Raw genomic sequence first — 22,526 nt, 5'->3', positions numbered from 1 at the left:
CACTATAAAAGCCATCATCAATGGAGCTCCGATACCACGAGTCACCATGACAACTAAAAAAAAAAAGATCCAGTTATTTTACCCCGATGGAGTTGGAGGTCCTAATGCAGGCCTATGGAGAATATGACCACATATTTCGCCATAAATGTAACACCGCTGCAGCAGTGAAGGACAGAGATACGGCATGGGAGAAAATTGCTACCCAATCAACGCGTAAGTTTGAATGTACCATTCCACTGACTTAACATTTAACCGTATGATCGTAGCATAGTTATGAATATAAATAGGAATTAAATCTGATTTTCATTTAGGTGCAATCCAACAGGGGAAAAATGGACTTGGAAGCAGCTAAAAATGAAATAAAAAAACATCATTCAAAAAGGTAAGGCATATTTTGCTAGGCTATGATTGCACCTCACTTTGATTTTGATTTTATTTTTTTTTAATTGACTTGGGCTATTAAACAAAGTAAATATTAATTCAGTGGCTACTTCAAACAGTAATTTAAACCCCTAACAAAATGTTGTTTTAACACATCCTCTCACTTAATACTCCACTTAGTAGATTAACACTTGATACAATGTTTACACATTTTTATTTCATACGTATTGAAGTCATTTAAAATGTGACGATGTGTACACGAACACTCAATAAAATACTAATTTAAAAAAAAATTAACATTTGAGTTTTGCTCAGCCAACACAAAGAAGGCAGAGGCCCGAAAAACGGGTGGAGGGCCACCTGAGGAGGAGCTGGCCCTCAGCCAAAACTATGGTTGACCAGTGGCTGAAGGCATCCCCGGGGGAAGCTCATCTCAGCCTGTCACCCCCCAGGACACAAGTGCCTACATCACATGCAAGTATACACTTGTGTCTTTTTAAAAAAAAATAAAACTAATATATAAATATATATAGCCTACTTTTTAATAAATAAATATATATATATATCCACCCACCCAACAGTTGTGGATGGTGTCATCTGCCTAGCTCAGCCTCCGACTACTGAAACAATTGAACACCCTGCAGCTGTAAGTATTCCATACTCAGATCTTGCCTCAGATGGTAGTTCAAAGTATTCTGAAACAGTATCTTTTCCTACATCACAGGAGGATGATGATGATGATGATGATGATGATGATGATGATGATGAAACGCTGTCTGCTGCCACAGGGAGAGATCCAGAGAGGCCTACTGAATTGTGTCTTAATATTATGTATAGCTACTGGCAGTGCTCTACCCATTCACATTCCTTTACATTCTTGAGTGGAATTTGGAGTTTGACATGTACACTGAAGTGATGAGCATAGATAATGGACAAACAACTAGCACATTCTTGTCCTTCAACAGAACATGGCTGGGCATCACCAGGAGGAGGGTCCATCAACTTCCACAGCATAGTTTGACACGGTGAGATTTTCGGTCAATACCATCTAAAATCTGTATAGAACTGTAGGAATTAAATGTCGTCCATATGTTTCCCAGTTACCAGTAAAGGAGTTGTATAGAGTGCACCTCATGAGGACTATAGCAAAAACTGAAAAGGAAATAATCTACCTGGATTGCCAGATTAGAAAAACAGACCTTGAAATCCTATTACTGGAACACCAGTTGAGGAGGGTGCATTGTCATGGTGAAATAGGTGAATATGTGAAATATGTTAATGGTTGGAACTATATTACAAATCCTAACTGTTGCTTTTGTACTTTTATGGAATAAAGAAGAACCACATCACATGTGAATTTGTCTTTATTTGACGGTTTTAATCAAAAGTAATTTCTGTTAATTAGGACCCTTACAGCCCTTCCATCCTGGACATCTGGATGGTGGATGGGATGGTCATCCTCAGAGTCATTAATTTGTATGGCAGGGTGCTGCTGTCCTCTAATAGTTGCAATAACAACACATGCCACAATGATGTCACATGCCCTCTCTGGGGTGACCCTGAGCTTACGCAGGCACTGGAACCAGGATTTGAGTATGCCAATGGTCATCTCAACCCGGGCTCTAGTCCTGCAGTGGGCCACATTAAAATGTTGTTGGGGCCCCAGCTCAGGGTCAGGGTGAGGGGTCAACAGAGAGGGCTGGCATGGATAGCCTCGATCCCCCAGTAGGTAGCCATCAAACTCCCCTGTAATTATAGAGGACACATTTGAGTGCGTTAAAAAGGGAGACAAAGAACAGTTTTAGCTTCCTTACCATGTGCAAATCTGTTGCTCAGATTACACTCCCGGTAGATCCGGGAATCATGTACAGAGCCAGGCCACTTGGCTTTTATGATCTTCACAGTGCAGAGAATGACATGAGTTAGTTGTATTGTAATGTATACATTTTCATGTACATATTTTTTAAGATGGTAGGTCATATACCTGGACATTGATGCTGTGAAAGGATTTTCTTTTCAAATAGTTCCCTTTGTTTTCTGCAGGCACAGTAATAGGAATTTGTGTCCCATCTATGCATCCTATCACATTTGGAAGCCCTGCAAAATGACAGCTAATTAAGCTACCGACCCCACTCTGAGCTCGCAGCAGAATGTATATCATAATTTAAAATAATAGAATATATGATTTCTACATCAGTCACCTGCAATCCTGTGGAACTCCTCTTTGATGTTTCTAACAGGTTTTTTGATGAAAGCGGTCGCGTTCGAACAGATATTCCTCTGGAAATGACAGGACATCTAATCTGGGTCGGAAGATTCTCTCGCGATGTAAAGCATTTCAAATCAGTTCGGCTTCGATATCAACCTGATTGGGAATGGATGGGCAATCCATGTCTAACAGCTTTCTTCATATGGGAGGAGACAGGTAGAAACTCAGGGTTTATTATACACTGAACAAAAATATAAACGCACCACTTTTGTTTTTGCTCCCATTTTTCATGAGCTGAACTCAAAGATCTAAAACATTTTCTATCCACACTAAAGACCATTTCCTCACAAATATTGTTCACAAATCTGTCTAAATCTGTGTTAGTGAGCACTTCTCCTTTGCCGAGATAATCCATCCCACCTCACAGGTGTGGCATATCAAGATGCTGATTAGACAGCATGAATATTGCACAGGTGTGCCTTAGGCTGGCTACAATAAAAGGTCACTCTGAAATGTGCAGTTTTGCTTTATTGGGGGGGGGTCAGAAAACCAGTCAGTATCTGGTGTGACCACCATTTGCCTCACGCAGTGCAGCACATCTCCTTCGCATAGAGTTGATCAGGTTGTTGATTGTGGCCTGTGGAATGTTGGTCCACTCCTCTTCAATGGCTGTGCGAAGTTGCTGGATATTGGCAGGAACTGGAACATGCTGTCGTATACGCCGATCCAGAGCATCCCAAACATGCTCAATGGGTGACATGTCCGGTGAGTATGCTGGCCATGCAAGAACTGGGATGTTTTCAGCTTCCAGGAATTGTGTACAGATCCTTGCAACATGGGCCGTGCATTATCATGCTGCAACATGAGGTGATGGTCGTGGATGAATGGCACAACAATGGGCCTCAGGATCTCGTCACGATATCTCTGTGCATTCAAAATGCCATCAATAAAATGCACCTGTGTTCGCTGTCCATAACATACGCCTGCCCATACCATAACCCCACCGCCACCATGGGCCACTCGATCCACAGCGTTGACATCAGCAAACCGCCCCCCCACACGACGCCTCACATGCTGTCTGCCATCTGCCCTGAACAGTGAAAACTGGGATTCATCCATGAAGAGAACACCTCTCCAACGTGCCAGACGCCATCGAATGTGAGCATTTGCCCACTCAAGTTGGTTACGACAACGAACTGCAGTCAGGTCGAGACCCCGATGAGGATGACGAGCATGCAGATGAGCTTCCCTGAGACGGTTTCTGACAGTTTGTGCAGAAATTCTTTGGTTATGCAAACCGATTGTTGCAGCAGCTGTCCGGGTGGCTGGTCTCAGACGATCTTGGAGGTGAACATGCTGGATGTAGAGGTCCTGGGCTGGTGTGGTTACACGTGGTCTGTGGTTGTGAGGCTGGTTGGATGTACTGCCAAACTGTCTGAAACGCCTTTGGAGATGGCTTATGGTAGAGAAATGAACATTCAATTCACAGGCAACAGCTCTGGTGGACATTCCTGCAATCAGCATGCCAATTGCACGCTCCCTCAAAACTTGCGACATCTGTGGCATTGTGCTGTGTGATAAAACTGCACATTTCAGAGTGGCCTTTTATTGTGGCCAGCCTAAGGCACACCTGTGCAATATTCATGCTGTCTAATCAGCATCTTGATATGCCACACCTGTGAGGTGGGATGGATTATTGCGGCAAAGGAGAAGTGCTCACTAACACAGATTTAGACAGATTTGTGAACAATATTTGTGAGGAAATGGTCTTTTGTGTGTATAGAAAATGTTTTAGATCTTTGAGTTCAGCTCATGAAAAATGAGAGCAAAAACAAAAGTGGTGCGTTTATATTTTTGTTCAGTGTAGTAAACCTGCCAGCGAGCAGGTTATGATCACAGAGTCTGTTACCATGGTGACTGACTCAGAGTTTCAGCTACCTCTCTCTCTGGAACGGATAACTCAGAGTTTCCCTCATCTCAGGGTTAACTTACTCTGAGTTTTCACATAACCCGCTTTCTGGAATACCCCTCTGGTTTGCAGCTGACGAGGGAGGTCATGCTAACGTGAGGCCCGTAGGTAAATCTCAACAGTTGCTTTTTTCAAAACCACCTTGTTATAAACCTTTAAAGTGATTTCTTTTTTGTATTGGTGCATGGCATAACTTGTGACTGTGAATGAGGTTCACTTGTAGCATGCTGCAGAATTTTACTTCCCTACTGTATGTTTCCCACTCCCTCTCAGTGCCTCAAAGATATGGTTTTGCATAAAAGCATTAATGTTTCTCTCTAAAGTAACATCAGTAACATGACCTCTTACTCTTACTCTCTGAGGCTCCTCACACACAGACAGTCCAGGTGCAGCAGCCAAACACACAGACTGCAGCGACTGTACATGTGCCTGTGCGTCACCTGCCACAGCTGTGTGAGGTCAGCCCTGCCTTCACGCTGGTTTCCCCAGAAACAGCCTCCATGTCACTGGCCTCACCTGCTGCACCGACTCAACCAGAGTCCACCAATTACTGATGTTTTTTTGTTTTAAATTTGATTTATGTGTGGGTGAAGATGCTCTGTCATCTGATGATTTATGTGGGCATTTTGCCTTTAATTGCTCAGACAGATATGTTTGATATCCCCCCTAGATATGATGCTTTGGGGCGTGGGGATGACACGCAGCAAAACTGCATTACATCTGCGGCTGCTGCAGCAAGGACACAGCCTTGTACATGGGGCGCCTACACTACCCACAAAACCACCAGGCGCCCCAACTACTGAATACTGTAAATAAATAATATGAAGAAAAAAAGGTCATATTTTCAGGCAGTGTCTGTGTGTAACACTTCAGTGGTGTGAAGCTGAATTTGGCAGCTGCATCCCTCACTGACACACAACCAACAATAAGTTATGCTGCAGTGGTGCTGCCTTTTTAACATGGCAGCTAGAAGCAGTGACGACCAACCTGCAGCAGGAATTACACTAAGATAGACTAAGCAAAATGAGTTCTTACAGGTGGTAAAAGAAATGACCTGTGTGTCCCAGAACATCACAGGCAGCACAACAGCACAGAAACGCCCCTCACCCAGTATATTAGTAATATCAGCATGTATGATGTCTCTGCTTTTTGCCAGCACACTGTGCCAGATGTGTCACATTATTACAAAAAAGTTTTATAGCGAAGTATTGGCAAAGCTTGACTCACATTTGAATCATCTTGACTCTGTGAATCATCCTGTATTATGAGGATCCTCTTAATATAATCATTTGAAGTGACACAGTTAATAACTAGCTGGTTGAAATATCCACCATGCATGTAAGGACATAACAGATGACTGCTACAATATGGAAACATTATATCACTTTCTTAAACTGACCTTTAAATGTAATATATTGAACTTAAATTATGTGTGCTGGCAAATTGTCTGAGAGTAGCTTGTGAAGATACTCACAGTATCTTACTCACTCATTCCATAGGGAACAATAAGTTACTTATACAGCCTACCTAAACTGTCCATTTTATCTCTAGTTAAGCTTTAATTTGAGGTACTGCACTCAACATGCAGAGGTCATGTCAGAGATCAACCACAAGGTGGAGGCAGATACTTAGTCTTTCTCCAGTTTAACTGTTGGGGCTCCAGTGTGTCCGGACAGACCTGTTATTGAGAGTTGAAGAAAAATTCACAGTCACTTTGCCACAGGAGACAATAAGCGACAGGGGAAATGTGTTCTATAGATATGAAGTAGACACATGTTTTCCATAGTAGCCAGTGACAGAGAGAAACAGGAGGGAAAAGACTTCTGAGGGCGACAAGAAAGGTACTAGACGACATCATAGTGACAGAATACTGCCTGATAGCATCTTTGCTCATCATTCACCTCTGTGTCTTTGTGTCTGTTACCATCCTCTCCCTCTTCTTCTCTCTCACACCAACAAAAAAAAAAAAAAATCACACTTAAGAGGAACCAGCAAATGCAACTAAGAGCAGCATGTTGATCACATGATCTTAAAATGTCTTGAAAGTGTCTTGAAAGTATCTGAATCCGACCTGACCTCTTTGACCCCTGCGGTGCATCACTCCAGCAGCGGAGCCAATCTCTCTTCCTCTTTCTCTCTGTTTGCTTTCTTCTGTCAGGGCACGTACAAAAAAATGAGGTCATGGGGAGTTTAAATACAACTATACCACCTGTGTCCTGTATTTATGGGTCGGACTGGACAGAGTTCTGGAGTTGTTTTGTCTCAGAATAATTTGATCTCACATTACACTGAGTCAATGCACACACCCAAAACCACACAGGGGGGTTTTAATAATCCTTTTCCCATTGTTCTTGTTTGAATACACATCAGTGATGAGTGATGACATCACAGATTTGATCTAGTTCCACAAAGATTGCTTTGCAGATTATATGACTTTCATTATTATCTTTTTTTTTAATCAGGCAAAATGAGTCTAAACACTTTAATTTGCCTAATGAGGCTGTAATTTAAACAGCCCACTTGCCTACTACCATTACTCAAAATTATATGTTTCCCTCTGCATCGTTCATATGCATCAGTATGGCAGTCTTACTCATTTACTCAGGTAAAAATTTGTGGTGCAGATTTCAAATAATAAGCATTATATATCAATTAAAAACACAAGATAAAGATGCTTAATGCAAAAATAAACTTTGTTTTGTGTTAAACATAAAAAAGTTAATAATGGACCAACCTATTTTTAGGGCTTGGACTTTTAGGGTTTCGATGTGTAATCAATAAATGCAAAAACAGGCCGTGTGTGATATGTTTCTGTGTTACAGGGTAAGTAATTGTTTTGGTCAAAGCATTTTAGGGCTGAAACTGGGACACGACTATATAATTTTCAAACTAGGCAGCGATATTGTTACAATAGTTTATTAGCAAAACAAAAATTTTCTATGCTACGCAAGGCAACCATGCACCACTGTTCAAAATAATCATTAGCACATATAATCATTATTATACTGTAGTTATAATCATAAATAGACTTAACAAACTGCCATCATTATTACTACCAGTTCTAGTATCACAGTGTACTGCAGTTCTGCATGTGGTTTGTGCAAGTGGTGTTGTCGTACCTGTTACGGCTGTGTATGTGTTGTGTGCCGCTGTCTCTTTTTTCCTCCCTTGTAGATATGCCCAGGTGTGCTGCATTACTTAACAAGGTGCAGCACACCTGGCGTGGAGGAGGTGTTTAAGAGCTCCTGTGCCAGCAGCAGAGGGGAGAGGCTCTGGTGTGGGGGCTGCTGGTCCTGCTGCCTCTCACCGAGGGATTTTGTTGTCTTGTTTGCCTGTTTTAATTCTAATAAATCCCATGGATTTGAGTGTTTTAAAGGTGTACAGTCCTGTTAATTATTGGGTCAGTGTTTGGAGTTTTGTTAGCCACATAGGGCCGCCTAAGGGTGGGGCGTAACAGTATCCCAGCACTCCATTTCATTAATTTCAAATGTATTACATAATGGAAATCTAAAATGTTATGTAAGTATTACATCGCCTATATCACTGTCAGTTGTTAAAGTTTTTGTAAAGTGTATGCATCAGAAAAAAGTCATAGTGTGTGCACTTTTCCTGTACGGCCCTCAATCATATGCTGGCTCCCCCACTCAGTGATCAAAACTCTCAGAACCCTTCATCTAAGATTTTTGTTTAAGGTTGCTTTAAATGGTCTGTTTTACTCTCATAAAATCTCTTGGGGGGGATTCCCTGCAGACCCACCTGTAGGGTTGGGTAGCAGAAGCTGGAAATGGTTCCTCCCCTAATGTTAAAAAGGTGATTATGGACCTGTTTTGTTTTTTTTTTGGTTTGTTTTTTAAATGTATTAAACACTTTCTCTAGTTTATCTCAAAACCTAGGCCACATTCAACAATACTCCCAAACACAGCACTTCTTCGAGCGCCCTTGTTGTTCTCTTGGCTCTACTGAAGAGGATAACCATGATGGAATTGACTCTTCCATCAGCCTTTCACTCCTTTCATCCACCACTGCCAGAAACTGACAAAGCTTTCACTTAGTCAGGGCTGGAGGAACATCGCCTTCATCCTGTTTTGTGCCATCGATCAATAAAACAGATTTCCCTCCAAATCCTACGCGGAGGAACAAAATGAAAAACACAGAGTAGCTGCTGGTAGAGGCTCACACATTCAGCGACCACGCAAGAAAGAGCCGCCGCTGTGGAGGCTGCAAACCAGCCCTTGATGATGCAATTAGTACGTCACAGATGTTAAAACAAGGTTGTTAAAATTCAGAAAATCATAGGTCAAGTACCAACTAAATGATAAATGATTGTGTTTTCCTGCTATTATTTCTGTTTACTCAGCTCTTCCTCTGCACTTTAATATCAATCTGTCCTGCTGTGGCTTTGCTGTACTCATGTCAAGATTTTTATCCTCTTGAAGCAACTTGAGTCTTTGACAGTAAGTGAAGGAATGCAGCCCCTTGAGAAACAAACTACACTAAGCACTTTCAGCTCTGTGTGAGTGTGTGTGTGTGTGTGTGCGCGCGCACTTGTGTGTGTGTGTATTCAGCTTCGGGGGAATGAGTTGTGCTGAGCCGTACCAGGACCTAAACATCCACAGTATCATCTCCCCTTCTCCACGTTTCTGTGTTTTTTTTCCCTGTCTTTCACTCTTTCCCCCAGTTTCTCCTCTCTCTCTCTCTCTCCTACTCTGCTGCTGGTTTCTTTCATGATGTTGCTGTTTATCTTTTTTTTTGTCTTTCAACTTAGGAAAATGCTCAGATTGTTAACATTTTGTCTCATTCTCATTTCTACTCAGACACTAAACCTGCATTTTTATTAGATATTTTTCCACAGCAGGTGGCAACCAGTTGTAAGTGAGGGAGACATCAAAATTAGTGCACTTCCACTACCAACAGAATGGATGGGTTAAACCACTAGAGGGCAAATCAATACTTTCCATCCATCCATCTGTAACTGCTTACACTATTACGAGTTGTGGAGCCTATCCCAGCTGACACTGGGCAAGAGGCTGGATACGACCTGGACAGATCACCAGACTGTCACACATAAGCCTCTTTTACAATGGCTCTTTGAGGCCAAAATTTCACACCATTATTCTACCTCGCCGCTCTGTACAAAAGGTACCGTCACAGAATTGGGGGGACAGAGTTGTCTCTCTTGTAAAACAGCATCAGAGGTAGTAACAATGCCAACAGGAAGTCAGTATAAATGGGACAGCCAGGAGTTCGGGATCATGACTGGTGCAGATGTGACATTTTCACAACGTGTTCTGTGTGCGACCCATCACCGGAGAGTTAAAAAGCAGCTGATAGCAGTTAGCAGCTAACTAAAAGAAGAAGAACAGCAGCTGAAAATGTCCACAAATTAGGAAAACAATGAGGTCCAGGAGCTCCTTACCCTCCAAGCAGAGGACGAGATCAGCGGCCATATAACAAGGATGGTAAATGACTGTTATTGCCATGTTAATGCCATTGTTGTTGTTTCTAAAATACTGACACACGTGCCTATTATATGGTACACTACAGGCTGACACTGTTATGTTACATGTCACGCCCATCATGCCTCTTTTGCTTCGGCAATGTCAGCATGTCACACATGCTGACACACTAAAATCACACAGTGGAGCAGCATCATGCCACTGTGGTTTGATTCTGTGTAAAAATGCAAAGGCGGCATAAAGATGGGACTTGTTGTGCAATTTCAGTGTAAAAGGGCTACAGAGACAGACAACAATTGAGCGAACCCTTTTTGCAGTTTTATTCAAAAGTGTACACAATATGCTAGATCTAGCATATATGAATTTGTGGTGTCCTTTAATTGCATGCGGTCTGGGATAGCTGTATGCATGACGACAATGAACACGTTCATTTTTCATTCATATGATACATTACTGAAAACTTAAACATAATAAGGTCCAATAGGCCTTTGTTACAGCAAACATTTTGACATGTTACAACAGGACAAGCACAGGTGTAATAAATGAAACTGACAATGTGCTTGAACTTTTCACAGCAGACATTTTGACATGTCAAAGTAGGTAAAGCACAGATGTATTTAATAACATGATGGTTGCATTCCACTAAGAGGACGTCCTTTTATTGCGGCTCACTGAAATACCTTATCAGGACACTGAGCCATGGTTAATGTCATTATTTCCACCTGTGTGTTTCCTGTTATGACAAGTCAAAATGTCTCAGCAAGACAGACTAACAAACTTTTTCACTGTTTATTTGAGTTTTTTTAAACACTTTCTGAAATGATGTTTTCAGTAATTCTAGTTGATTGAACCTTTGATCAGGTTGAAGGTGGGCTGAGATATAATAAACTGGGAATACCACGAGGTCACCAAACTCAGCGTACCAATTAAAATGATGAAGGTGTTAGCTGGCCCACTTTAACAGGTGCAACAGGAGAGTGAAGATGATGTTAACCATGAACCATCCATACATGTCCACACAGTGCTGAGGAGAGGTCTAATCAGGCAGAGTAAAAACACCTGTGTGGGTGAACCACAGGTGTGAAGTGATTTTAAATCATGTTGTTGCATATATATTGCTGTTTTCTGCAAGAACAAAAGATTCAAACCACTGGTAGGATGAGAGCCAAAAAGGTTTATGGCAGGAAGAAGAAAGGAGTGAGGAAGGGGTGAAAACTAAATAGAGAAAGGTGGGGTCAGTGGGGACAGTTAGCAACGGACTTCACCTGACAATATTCACAACTTAGATTGATTTTCATGAAAATTGTTTTGATTTTTTTGATTGGCAAACCCTGAAAGAATGGACATATTTAGATTTTATGATCACTTTAAAGGTAAGAAGTCACCACTTTCTTTTCGTATGTCTTCTATACATGCCAGTCAATCTAAATGAATTATACTTTGGTGCTCATGGTCTCCATTAAATGAATTGAACAAATGAATCTGAGAGAAGTTGACCAAGCTAATGATGTGTAGCATGTCTAGATTGAAAAAAAGTTTTAATGTTCATATTTGTATGCGCAATCATAGCAGCTTAGAATTAGTTTAAGCGGGTAGCCGACAACCCAGTGTGTTCCTAAGACATTTTATACATAAAAAAAAAATTCTTTAAAAATAAGCTGCTTTGCAGAGTGAATGGAAACCAGAGCTGGCATCTACTTGAGACCTGCCTAAATTTGTCAAAATTTCACACCATTATTCTACCTGGCTGCTCTGTAAAAAAGGTACAGTCACAGAATTGGAGTTTTGTCTCTTGTAAAACAGCAGCAGAGGTAGTAACAGTGCCAACAGGAAGTCAGTATAAATGGGACAGCCAGTAGGACAGGATCATTAGTGGTGCAGATGTGATGTTTTGACAACATGTTCTGTGTGCGACCCATAACCGGAGAGTTAAAAAGCAGCTGATAGCAGTTAGCAGCTAATTAAAAGAAGAAGAACAGCACTTGAAAATGTCCACAAATTAGGAAAACAATGAGGTCCAGGAGCTCCTCTGGCCGTGTCAGGGAGAAACGCAGCTAGAAAAAAAACTCTAGGTTCAGGGGGCAAAAATTCCAAGTAGGGTGGGTAGCATAAACCAAACCACATGTGTGTATCGTTGAAGGGAAAAACGTCAATACGTGATGTTGTTCTGACATAGTAGGTTTATTTTGTAAGAGGGTATACGCAAACTGTACATTTCCTGTGCACAGTGCCCGATAACGTCAACAACAAATGCACCCAGGGTACCATGGTAGTCCATGACCAAATGTCCATGTATGACGAGGTCAGAGTGAGAATGTGTTGACCCAGCTAATGAAAGGAAATCAGCGTTTAATTGGGGCTTGGCTTTTGACTGATGTTTCATGGTAGTACAGACACCATCAAAACCAGAGGTACATTAAAGCTGCATAGACCTATTTGTGGCCACTAGGGGGAGATTTTCAGTCTATGGTACAAAGTTAGCAAAAGCTGCCTGCTGACATGTCCAGCAGACACTGAGCAAAATTATCATTATCATTACCATTAGAGTTTACCATGTCTGAAAAAGGCCACAATGAGAGCAATGAGAATGAACCAAAAAAAATAAGTTGCTAAACAAGGACCTGAAACTCGCTGAAATGCTCCATAAAGCTGAGGGGAGCTGCAGATTTGGGACTCAGCTCTATTCAGATTCATTATTAGAGCAACCTCTTTCACAAAAATATCTATCATAGCTGCTTAAACATTTCTTTGGGGCGTTCTTTTTAGCAAACAGGCTACATAAGTAGCATCCTCCATAGCAGCTACACAGCTGTGACTGAGACCAGGCTGAACTAGTTGCTTGCAGGTTAAAATAACTACAGAAATGTTCTGATTGGCTGAGCACCAAAAAGGGTTGATATACTGCACTTGGCGCCCTCAGGATTTACTTGTATGTAATTTTTTTCCCCCAAAATTTTTTTTCAAGAGGCCTAATCCATGTTTTCTATATCTGCTCTAAGTAGAACATTTAGATACAGCCTCTAATGTGACTACTGAAAGTGGACAAAACTACAGTTACACTGACCAGCTCTCGTACTTCAAAGGCCCTTGGCGGCATAAGGCTGGGACAGAGATGAAACACCGAAACACACACACACACACATACACACACACACACACGCAGCAGAGAGAGATGAGAGATATAGGCCTTGTCCAGCAGCTGAGATATAGCACAAGAGCCCTGGGGAATTTCAGGGGATTTCCACAGAGGGAATCGGACACGTTGTCTGATTTACACTAACACTTTGGCTAAACTTATGATAAAAGTTCACAAAAGAAACATTGCTGTATCTGTCTTTATCCATCTCTGCCTCCATCTGTCTTTGTCTCTGTTTTCTGCTCTGCTGCTTTCTCTCGCTCTCTCTTCATAAATACTGCGGTGGCTGTTGGTCCAGAACATTTTGTGTTGTGAGTTATTGTTTTCATATATGTGAGAGTTGTTGACTGTCATCTTACTGACGAAATTTCCTCCCCAAAAAGTATTGTCATCAGTTATTGAGAAACTAAAGGTCATAAGAGTGACATAAATAAAACAGTGCATTGGGGGAAAAAAAGTAGAAGTAGCTAATGTTGGACAAGGAAGGATGAGAAGAAGAAACAGCATGAGAGTGTGAAAGAGAGTGAAAAGTGTAAAAGAAAGTTGAGAGTCTGAAAGAAAACATTCATTTTTATCTGCATTTACTGACTCTTTTTTCACTGAGAGGAGAGCCAAGGAATGCAATGAGGAATCTGGTGAGAGATAAAGAGAGGAAAGTGGATGGTACTGTACTATACTGTGTGTGTGTGTGTGTGTGTGTGTGTGTGTGTGTGTGTGTGTGTGTGTGTGTGTGTGTGTGTGAGAGAGCGAGAGCTGATTGTGCAACTGTTTGTATCCACTGGAGTACACAGTCGAGTTTTTTTTTTTTTTTTTTTTTTTTTAATTATGGCCCTTTGTCTTGTCACTCACAAACCTGCTCTCTAAAAATGTTTGAATTTTAAATGAAAAAGTCTGGTTGTAAGCACAGTGGGCAGGATATAGGGGAGAGCGGGGTCGGTTGGGACAGTGCCTTTTTCACAAGTTAGAAAACAACTATCCTGATGCCATTCACCATGCTCATACTCAGCCACACCCTCTTCACTTTAGAACCTCTAAAAGGAGACCTTCTGATTATTCCTCGCATTTTGTTCTGTTTTGAAATCAACAGTGTTTGAAGTAAATTTTTGGCTCTAATTTTTCTTCCACCAAACATGAAAATATTGACAGAAAGGTGATTTTCTGACCTATGAGTTAATGCAAGTGTGAGCTGTCTGAATTTTTGTCGGCAGATAGCTCGGGAGCCCAAAGTGTGTCTGCTCTCCTTGGGACCATAGACTGTATATAAAGATGGATGACATGACAGCTTCCCAGAAGTGAAGCTGTGACATCTTGATCGCCCCCTGGTGGCTGGCTGCAGTATAGGTCATAAAGCCTGCCCTCTCCATGTTAGTGGTTGGGAAATGGGAAAAGTTTGGTTTTAATAAGCTATTCAATGCTATAAAATGGGGATTTTACAACATGACTGACAACTGTGTGAGCCAAATGGGCTTGCATTCAGTGGTGTTGCTTGCAACTGGTTGGATGGGTGCATGGGCGGGAAACTTGATACCGCAAAGAACGCAACTGCACAGACTCTGGCTCAGAATGACGTCACCAGAGTAAGATGGCAGTGGCCGTATCCAGGAAATTTTAGCTTTGCTTATTTTCAGTGGGGGTAGGTAGAGATGTGTCGTCCATCTGTATATATCATCCATGCTTGGTGAGTTTTAGTGGAGTTTGGGCAGCGTTTTCTTTGTAAATAATATTTAGTATTGTAAATAATAGTATTTGTGGTTTTTTGAGAGCTTTTGAGTTTTTATGCCGTGTTTTTGAGTGTTTTTTGATGTGTTTTCATCGTGTTTTCACCATAGTTAGTAGTTTTGCCATCGTTCGGCTTTTTTACAATAGTTCGGTTTTTTTTATGTTCATAGGTAGTTATAGTCAGTTGTAGTTTTGTAAATACTGGAGGAGAAATGTCGAGGAGGTCGACGAGGGACAGGAGAGTCCCGTTGAGATTTGTGGATGAGGAGGATGGACCAGAGGAGACTGATGGAATGTAGTCATCTCAACCACAGTAAGTAATACAGTTTGTATGAACTGGATATGTATTCCCAGCTTTACTACAAAAATGTTTTTCAATATCTAGTGTAAATTTTCTTATTGGCTTGTTTTAGAATCAAGAATCGTTTTATAATCGAAATCGTTGCCCTCAGAATTGGAATTGAATCGAATCGTGAGGTGCCTAGAGATTCCCACCCCTACTCTTCAGTGGCAAAAATGAGAGGATGTGCCCTTTTGGCTGCCCTCTTGTCCCCATATCATGCAGTAGGTGCCCTTTTTTCCTTTTCGCCCGTCCTTCAAACATCCTGAGTCCGTCACTGCTTGGGACGGTAAGGACAGTTTTATGTATAGTTTCTACCTTAGTAGGACAAAACAAGACAAACGTTTTTCCGAGTTTGATAAGACACACTGTGATTCAAAGCTATTAGCAGATTTGCTGAGCTATAATGTATGAACAAGTGCAATCCTAACTACATGGTGTTCAAATTTAGAACCCTACCCTACCCACCGTCGCAATCATCACAGGAAGGAGGAATTTTGGGAAAGTGCACTCAAAATTGTTCCTTTCATGTTTGGCTCTAAAAAACTTGTATCTGTCCAGGGATCAAATTATTTTCATTACTGTTTCAGTAGTCTGTGAGCAATGGATGTTTTTTTTTTCGTGTCGATACAAAAGTGTCCCAGTGGACCCTGCTCTCCCCTACTGTACTGGCGGGAAAAACCTTCTGCTGTGTGTTACAGGGTGAAACCTCGGTCAAGGTCAGCTGATGTATAGATTTAGTATTTGCACATATTTCTTTTTCTCTCTCTTTGCTTTCCTTTCTTTATTTCTTTTTTAAGATACTGTGACTTCAGGTCAGGGGCATAAAATTCCAAAAATATAATTTAATCCTCAAAATGATGGAATTACATATAATGACGTCAACAGTGTTTCCTTACTGTCTCTCTGTGTATGAGGAGGAGTTGACATTTTAGTACTTTGGACAGATTAAACTATGTGACCTGCTTGTGGGTTTTTACGACGGCCATGATATATTACAGAATAATAAATAAATAAATAAATGCCGACTTAATATTAAGAAACTTTTAAAAGAATAAATAAAGACCACAGAGGCAAACTGGTACTGTATCAAAACAGTCACAATACATTTAAACAGAGAGAAACCATCATTTTCAATTATCTCAGTACAAAATGTTTCAATGACATTTGCTGTTTTATGACACAAATATTAATACACATGAAAGAAAGAAAAATTAAAGTATAAACACTTCCTGGATCCATCCAAAGACAAGTCTAAAATATATCAGTTAAGTTACATATTTTCCCCCATGGAAAGAGTTCAGTTCCCATGGTGAAGAAGTATTATTTACATCTTGACCATAATGTCCCGGCCACAGAGCCAGTGTGACCCAAAAGACATATTTTAGAGCTCGCAGTATCTAAAACACTGCCAGAGTCCAGCAATATTTACACACCGCAAAGACAAAAGACTCAGACAATTTAGCTCTAAGAGCGCTGAGCACTTACAAAAAAATCCAACCCTCACATTACTCAAAAACAAAAAGTTCAGCTTTTAAAATGCAACCATAAAGGCATATGTGTTTGCAATGTATGTATTATGCTAATCAGACAAAACACCTAAAGCTTACATTGCAAACACTTCAGAGGGTGTTAGATGCAAATTAATCACTTCATTTGATCCTTTAAATCAAACCCAGCATTATTTTTTATAACTGTGAAAACTATAAGAGACGGCAGAGAGGACAGCATGTGCGTGAGCACAGCAAAATGACACCTCACTCCTTTTAAAGCATTCCAGTGAAAGCAATGTTTGACCACAAAGAGATAATAAATAAACCTCCCAAAGAAGTTCAACATAAAAGATATTTACAGCTGAAAAGGCTTTAAGCTGTCAGGGCATATATGTAGCTGACCGCAACCTTCGACCTCACTGTACACAGGGTGGCAAGAAAATAGTCAGTTACTAGGGATGATTGAAACACTACATTATTGTTATGGAAACATTTTTTGACCAGGGTGTCTCGACGCTCGTTAAAGACACCAGCATTCACGCTGAGCAATGGGAACCTTCTGTAAAGTAAATGTACTGTAGTGTGAATATTTTCATATTAACATCTAAATTACACAGCATTTCTTGCCTGTGGAAAATGTACTGGTAAACAGAAACTCAAATTAAATGCTACTTTCCATTTTACTGACTGACTGTATGAAATGATCATTGAAAATAAGGAGAGGTTTCTTTGAAGGATAAGTCTGGTGATATTCTGTATTTTAATTGTAAGACCAAAACCAACAATGAATTGATCTCACTAGCAAGTATTGTGATGGGATCAATGCCATAGACCTGTGAAACGCTGTTGCACTGGGTGACATGATCCTTCCTTCCAATAAACATGAGCATTATAATTTAATTTAAGTCATACTGCAGCATATACGCAGCTGAATATGCCATGCATTTTGAATGTTATTTTATTTTAATTATTTTTTTTGGTTTTATTTTTGCTTTTGCAGATACAGGCTTCATAAATACCATTCAGAAAGTCAGTCACTGATCTGTCGCTACTCTAGTAACTAGGTGTTAGCAGTGGTTATCAGTCTTGTAAATTAGAAGGCTCCTGCTGCACCGACTTGTATGGTCAGAATGTCACAATGACCTTATTAAATGGCCGTTTACGTTCCTAAGGATCACAATGGAAATAAGCTCTTGGGCTTTAATGTTTTATATCCTTTTAATATACTTTATTTCAATTTTTCAATTTGAAAAATCAGTTCACATAATCTGGAAAAATGTTGTAGTTAAGTTTTGGTTCTGTTTAGGCACAAAAAACCCCCACTTGTTTATGGTTAAGAGAAGATCATGTTTTGATCTTAAACACTCGTGTCTGGGGCTAATAAATGTAGCTGGAAGAGCAGTGATGACTTGCTAGTGAGCAACGGGTGATGTGATTGTTGGTTCTCCAGCCACCATCCCCTTCACCTCCCAATAATAAAGTCAGCTTATATGTGGCTGCATAGCAAGAAACACAGCTGTTTAATACCTGATAGCTGCATAGCGGTACTGGTCACTGCAACAGAAGCCCTCTAACCTGTGTCTTGGTGTTTATCAGACACTAAAACACTGCACAGCAGCTTATAATGATACAAAGAAGGATTTTACAACTTATTTTATATTACTTGCAGGTAAATAGTGGAAATGCAGCATGCTTGCAAGTACATGATTGGCCAAAACAGCATCTCACCAACTGAAGTTGCATTGAGTTCAAAATTTTTTTTACCAACAGAGTGGTCCCATTCAGCTGATTGAGGAGGCTGTGGTTTTCGTGCAGTTCTAATGTTGGTTTGAAAACGCCGTAACATATTCTTGGTTTTGGTCTTTTAATGGGCTTTGTTGGCAATAGAATAAATTTAGAATATCACCAGTCTTATCCTTTTAAACCTGACAACTTAAGCAATAGAAACACAATTCTGAATGTGTCAAGACTCTTTTGGCTCAGAGGGTAGACTGTGGTGTCTACTTCTTAAACTCAAACAGATGTACAACTACTATTAACACTTTAAGGAACCCATTAGGACTCTCCTGGTTCCCACACAGGCTAGTTTCTTGGCTGCAAAGAGGGTCACCAGGTCTGGATTAACCGGAGACAGAATATATAAGCAGATGTAAGCCAGATGTTTACATGTTAAACCATGATACAGGCTGAGAGAAGACTCAGATGGCCAGCTGGAGCTTGGTGAGGTTCCTTTGGTGCATGTTGTGGTGTCGCACCAACTCATCGCTCCGGGCGAACTTCTTCTGACAGTTGGGCCACCGGCAGTTGAATGGCTTCTCGCCTGAGAGAGAGGTGGGATGGATGGACAGGTTGGGAGAGACAGAGGGTGGATTGAAGAAGACGTGGAGAGGATGGTAATGACAAGAGGTGGAGGAGAGGAAGGATTTAGAAAGGATGCAAGCCAGATGGAATAACAATGAAATCAAGTGAAAAGAAAGAAGAAAACGAGAGAAATATTAGAATATTATGCTGATCACAGTCTGAATGGGAAGATTAAATGGACTTTATGTAGTACTGTAAATAACTGCACAAGTCAAGTAAGAATAAATACATGTTGACATTCCTAAATATGTTGTTACATTACATTACGTTACTTTGTATGAACATCGAATGGATGAAGAAGAAATGGAAAAATAAAAGTTTACGCACTTGTTTTACCTGTATGAGTCCGGGTGTGTGTCTTAAGGTGGTCAGACCGAGAGAACTTTCTCTGACACGTCTCGCATTCGAAGGGTTTAACTCCTAAAGACATGTACAATATGCATGCGCGCACACACACACACACACACACACACACACACACACACACACACACACACACACACAGCATACAAACAAGCCCCAGTTCACACACACAGACACACACATACAGAAAACACATGTTCAACATCACACACACGCACAGCACACACACACACACACACACACAGAGGGAGATAGAAAAATACAGTAGAGCAGAGGTTTGCAGGGAAGCCATTCCAAAGTTTGACCAGCCTTTAGCAACTTTAGCGTTCAGTGTACACAAAATGCAAACTGTGCATATCCAAAGACTGCATTGTCCACAAAATGGCTGTCATGCAAACAGCAGAGGAGAGCAAGTGGAGAGAGCAAATACAACCAACTGAAAGGAAAAACAACATAAAGACAGAGACAGATTGAGTAAAACAGATCAAACCTGTGTGTCTCCTCTGGTGTCTTTTCAGCTGGTCAGAGCGAGAAAACCTGCGGCCACAGTCTGTGAACTCACACTGGTAGGGTTTCTCCCCTGTACAAAGATGAGAGAGAAGACAGTGAAATACGGTTAAATTTTAAATTATTTGATCACTTTTTTTTATCCCCTTGGACGTCATAGATTACACACACACCCAAAGCGAAAATTTGGTTTAAATGTCTCCTTGTTAAATTTTGTTGACAATAACACGTCTGCTGTTCTCCTTGTGGCTGTTCATGTACAATAGCAATATATGTAGAGCTGAATCAATCAGGCGATTAATTGATAAGCTAAATGACAGAAACTTAAAGCTACAGTAGGTAACTTTTATAAAATAACTTTCTCATATTTGCTGAAACTCTATATCCTGACAGTAGTACATGAGACATATAATCTGGTTTCTCTGGCTTCTCCTAGTGCTCCTAATGGCTTTGCAAGAATGGAAACAACCAATCAGAGCCAGGAGGGGTCTCTAACACAGTGTAAATCACTGCTAGTGCATTCGCTGCATTGCAGTGTGCACGGTTAAGACAAGTAAACAGAAGAGGGCTGTGCAGTGAGTGCACAAGCAGTGATAGACATCGTGTTAAGCCCCGTTTTCACCAAGCAGTACGGTACGGTACAGTCCAGTACACCTTTTTTCCGTTTCCACTGTGAAAAGTTGTGGATGATACCAAAAGAACTCCTAACTGTCTCCATTTTTGGTCACTCCTTCTGTTGGAGTACCTAGCACACAGGTCTGGTACTAAAAGGTGGAGCTGTGAACACTGCAGTCTGTTGACTGGTCAACAGTGAACAGTTACTCTTGCTCAGGGCTGAGTTGTGGCTGGTTTTGAGGCTTAGGTAACCTTTATTCATACCATGGTAAGTCTTAGTAAACAATAACTATAAAATGAGAGGATGTTTTGCTGACTTTTCGCAGCATCTGTAGTCTGAGAAAGAAATAACTTAATTCACTGGGCTGACTAAGTTCAGGTGAAGTGGATTCTTGCAAATGCCTTTAGAAGCATTGGGAGGAGCCAAAGTAACTCAATTTTTTCAAAGATTATCTGTCTGATGTACTACTGTCAGATTACAGACAGTTTCAACAAGTATGACAAGTTATTCTATAAAAGTTGACAAACTGTAGCTTTAAATTGCAACAATTCTGAAATATTTTATTAAATCTTTTCATTTGCTGGTTTTCTCAGGATTCTGTGTTACCTGAATGTCTTCAAGTTTTGGTCCGACCAACTAACTCCTGTTAGCTAGAGCCTGGGAGGAAATACTCAGCTCTTCACAGAGCTGTGAAACTGCTGCTGCTAACAGTTGCTCTTAATTTTGACAGTTGACCAATAAATCATGCTCACGATCCAGTAAGTATTTTCTGGCAATAGCGGATAAGAAAACTGGGGCCAGTGGAAATATCACTTTCAAGCTTTTTAAGAAGGCAAACAGAAAACCTTAGTGTGAAGAACACGTTGTCAGTTAGGGTGCCTTTGGGAGGTGTGTTTGGAACCACTGGCACAAACAATACAGCTGTCAGCAGTTATGTAACAGGCTTAGTGAAATATCACAGCACATTTTCTGTTGGTTTCACCTGTGTGTTTGCGACTGTGCATCTGCAGATGAGACAGCTTGAAGTAACGTTTGTTGCATCCTGGGTAGGCGCACATGAACGGACGCTTCTCACTGCTCTCTGACCGCACTATGGCTGGGGCAATGCTGGGCACCCGCCGCACATCCTGCACTCACACAAACACACACAGACACACACACACACACACACACACATATAATTTAAATGGGACATTAATAATTGAACCGGTAAAATGTAATTTAGAAAACAGGCAATTAAATCTGTCCTGTGTGTAAATAAGTGCATGTGATGTGTCTGGCTCATGGGGACCATTATAATAAAATGCTCATATATTCATTAGATGGGAATTAGCAGTAAAGTGACCCCAGACAGACTGCAGCCCAAAGGGAGCTGTTAGTCACGCCTTTTAAACAGACCCACTTCCACAGCACCCCATGACAGCCCTGCTGCTCACTGCTCACCCTGCAGGAGAAGAATTAGTAACAAGTAACACATGGTCAATCAAAATTTTCTGTCTATATAGTAAATGCAGGTTTATATTTTCACACCTACATTTCCTGTATTTTGCTATTTGTCAACCCAGTACATGATGTGACAGTTCAGCACATCTCCAGCTCTGCTGGCGAGAGCAACCACAAAGCATGACTCTATATCTTTTTGCTCCTAATGGAGTTCTGTCTCTCTATGTGACAAACTTTTAGAATCAAAACGCTGCTGGCGTGACCTGTAATTAAAGAGCTATCTAACACTGTTATCACTGGCTCTTTACGTTGATGCGAAGTAATAACCTACACTCAGTACTCTGCCCAGCTAGTTAGCTGGTAATGCAAAATAAGAACAGAGGTTGACTGCGTCTATGTATTGTTTTTATTCACAACAGCAGCTTCTAGTTGCTCTAGCTAACAGGTGCTAACTGCATAAATTTGGTAGCAGTTGTTGAGCTTGTGGGCAGCACGGTGGTGTGGTGGTTAGCACTGTCGCCTCACAGCAAGAG

At 40.9% G+C, this 22,526-nt stretch overlaps 1 protein-coding gene across 4 annotated transcripts in view; it reads right to left on the bottom strand.

Moving 5' to 3' along the window:
* Positions 1–13,828: 13,828 nt before the first annotated feature.
* Positions 13,829–22,526, bottom strand: part of wt1a (WT1 transcription factor a) — a 33,316-nt gene continuing 24,618 nt past the window's right edge. For 2 of the 4 annotated variants that reach the window (XM_049573591.1, XM_049573593.1), the window contains 4 exons: positions 21,533–21,677; positions 19,918–20,007; positions 19,401–19,484; positions 13,829–19,023 (listed from right to left, as the gene is read on the bottom strand). In XM_049573591.1, coding sequence (XP_049429548.1) covers positions 18,902–19,023; positions 19,401–19,484; positions 19,918–20,007; positions 21,533–21,677 — 441 coding nt within the window. In that variant the 3' untranslated portion in view covers positions 13,829–18,901. Of the gene's footprint in view, positions 19,024–19,391; positions 19,485–19,917; positions 20,008–21,532; positions 21,678–22,526 lie in introns of all 4 variants that reach the window. The other 2 variants (XM_049573590.1, XM_049573592.1) reach the window with 1 other exon arrangement.

Source organism: Epinephelus fuscoguttatus, linkage group LG4, assembly GCF_011397635.1.
Source record: "Epinephelus fuscoguttatus linkage group LG4, E.fuscoguttatus.final_Chr_v1".
Lineage (NCBI taxonomy): Eukaryota > Metazoa > Chordata > Actinopteri > Perciformes > Serranidae > Epinephelus > Epinephelus fuscoguttatus.
The sequence above is the reverse complement of the archived record's forward strand: the minus strand, read 5'-3'. Positions and strand labels throughout refer to the sequence as shown.